This window comes from Diaphorina citri, unplaced genomic scaffold, assembly GCF_000475195.1.
Source record: "Diaphorina citri unplaced genomic scaffold, Diaci psyllid genome assembly version 1.1 scaffold2349, whole genome shotgun sequence".
In the NCBI taxonomy this organism is placed as follows: domain Eukaryota; kingdom Metazoa; phylum Arthropoda; class Insecta; order Hemiptera; family Psyllidae; genus Diaphorina; species Diaphorina citri.
This window is the reverse complement of record NW_007379773.1, coordinates 24,027-26,631: the sequence shown is the minus strand read 5'-3', so window position 1 is coordinate 26,631 and position 2,605 is coordinate 24,027. Positions and strand designations below refer to the sequence as shown.

At 39.6% G+C, this 2,605-nt stretch overlaps 1 protein-coding gene across 1 annotated transcript in view; it reads left to right on the top strand.

The window, feature by feature from the left end:
• Window positions 1-331: 331 nt before the first annotated feature.
• Window positions 332-2,605, top strand: part of LOC103518764 (cilia- and flagella-associated protein 52) — a 23,974-nt gene continuing 21,700 nt past the window's right edge. Inside the window, exon 1 of the mRNA XM_026830480.1 lies at window positions 332-380. Coding sequence (XP_026686281.1) covers window positions 332-380 — 49 coding nt within the window. The remainder of the gene's footprint in view (window positions 381-2,605) is intronic.

Sequence of the window (2,605 nt, the reverse complement as noted above, 5' to 3'; positions counted from 1 at the left end):
ATCACCGGTGAGATATGGGGGAGCTCTGAAGTATATCGTGCCCTCAAAAATATGCCAGCATGCTGGGAGAGAGATTTTCATTTCCTCTAATCACCGGTGAGATATGGGGGAGCTCTGAAGTATATCGTGCCCTCAAAAATATGCCAGCATGCTGGGAGAGAGATTTTCATTTCCTCTGGATTGTTTTAACAGAGAAGGGATGAGTCCTTGGGTTTTTTTCCTGTGTTCTAAGGGGGAAATGAACAAGGGGTACGTACGCTACAACTCGAGTTCTGAAAGTAATTTATTACGGTACGAGGTGTAAGAGCTGTGAACAAGACCAGCGTGGAAAATGCTTGACTCTGTCAAGGGGTACGTACGCTACAACTCGAGTTCTGAAAGTAATTTATTACGGTACGAGGTGTAAGAGCTGTGAACAAGACCAGCGTGGAAAGTGCTTGACTCTGCTCTCTTTTCTTCTCTTTCATCCCCGTTCTTCCCCAATTTCCTTCTTGTCCTCCTCTCATTTTTCTTTATTTCCCGAAACAATGTTATTTCGGGGGAGAAAGTTAAAAATATAAAACTGTGGCTTTTTTCCTCTCTCACCTGATACAATTTCAAGATTTCTGTTTGAAAAGTTGGGTACCCCAAAACAGACTGAGTTCAGTTGTTACAGTCCATTTTTATACCTACACTTCCAAATGGTATTTCGACATTGGAATGGTGGTTTACCAGAATTTTTTTTTTTTTTTACATTTTTACTGCACCGTACAGAACCTGGAAAATTTATGAATATTAATGCTCATCAGTTGAACGTCATCAAAAGATGTCGACATTTCACTGTCCTTCATTCCACCCCCTCTAATACTACCCCTCCCTCCTCCACTTATACACCACGACCCCTCCCCTCACCAATCACTAAGTTCAAACAATAGGAACGACCCATACAAGAGCAGTCAATCGAGAAAGCAATCTTGAAACTTTCCGCCAAAAATAAAGCAATAATATTGAGGGATTATTTCAGTGGCGAAGAGTGCGAAGGGGTGAGATGGGTGTGTACGATTTGTCAGTTTTGTGAGACTTTAGTAGACGGATATTTGGAGATGATAATGAGGGAACAAATGAGAAATGTCCTCGTTTGGATCCCTAAGATCTAAACATGTAAAGGCCTCGATTATTTGATCTTACAGACTTGGTCCATTTCTGAAAGGGACATGGAATTGATTACACTTCCTTAATATGTAGTTTTGAAAAATTACGAATTAAAGGTACCTACCTGAAATACTAAGGAAGGAATTGTATCTCTGTACAATAATCTACCTGCATAGAATTCGAGATATGTATTGGGAAAAATCCTACAGTGCTGCAGTGAGCACCAAAGTTGTGACATAATAACACAAAGAAATTGCATTTACATTTACAATAATCTACCTGCATAGAATTCGAGCACAACTCTATATGCCTCTAAAAAAACGAGCCTTGATCATGACTTGTACGAGCATAAAGATGAACCCCCCTTTCACGCCCCTACAAAGCTCATTTTGACAAATCGCCACTGGGGTTTTCAACGGAAATTCCTTGATAAAGCTTGCCGATAAGCTGAAAATAATGTATTCTGCATAAGCACAGCAATCACTTTTATTTTTATTATTCAATGAATTTTCATTGCGCGCTTTGGCATTTAATTTTTTTCAATTTCTTTAATGCGAGAGGATTGGATTGAGTTTTGAATCCTGAGGGAAATGCATTCCAGCCATGTAGAGGTAATCCGGGAGTTTTTGATCAAAGTGACTAAATCTGATTTTCAAAATCTAGTTAGATACTTTTGTTAGTCCTTCCTTCTACACTTATTCGTAATTCAGCACATTTTCTGCTCTTGTTCTTGTTAGTCCTTTCTCAAAAGGAGGAAGGGAGGGAGAAAGAGAGAGAGAGAGAGAGAGAGAGAGAGAGAGAGAGAAAGAGAGAAAGAAAGAAAGAGATTATTAGAAAGAAAGAGTCACAGTATTCCAATATGAAGTAATCTAATGAAAAATTCAGGGGAGAAAGAGAGAGAGAGAGAGAGAGAGAGAGAGAGAGAGAGAGAGAGAGAGAGAGATAGAAAGTGAGTATTATGAAGTTAGTCATAGTATCCCAATATGAAGTAATCTAATGAAAAATTCAGCCTCCATGGTCGATAAGTTCCTGTTCTTACCCGTTCTTTACAGAAAAGAAAATGGACATAAGAGAGTGGTAAAAGAGAGGAGAGAGAATTAGACACAAGGAAACGGGGAGAAAAGAAAGTAATCTAATGAAAAATTCAGCCTCCATGGTCGATAAGTTCCTGTTCTTACCCGTTCTTTACAGAGAAGAAAATGGACATAAGAGAGTAGTAAAAGAGAGGAGAGAGAATTAGACACAAGGAAACGGGGAGAAAAGAAGGTTAGAGAAGCAAGAATAAGGGGAGGTATAGCTAAAGAAGTGGAGAAATGGTTATTAGAATCCAGAAGTAGAAAGAAAGGGAGGGAGGGAGAGAGATAGGAAAGAAGAGGGAGAGAACGAGAGAGAGAGAGAGAGAGAGAGAGAGAGAGAGAGAGAGGAAAGAAGAGGGAGAGAGAGAGAGAGAGAGAGAGAGAGAGAGAGAGAGTGT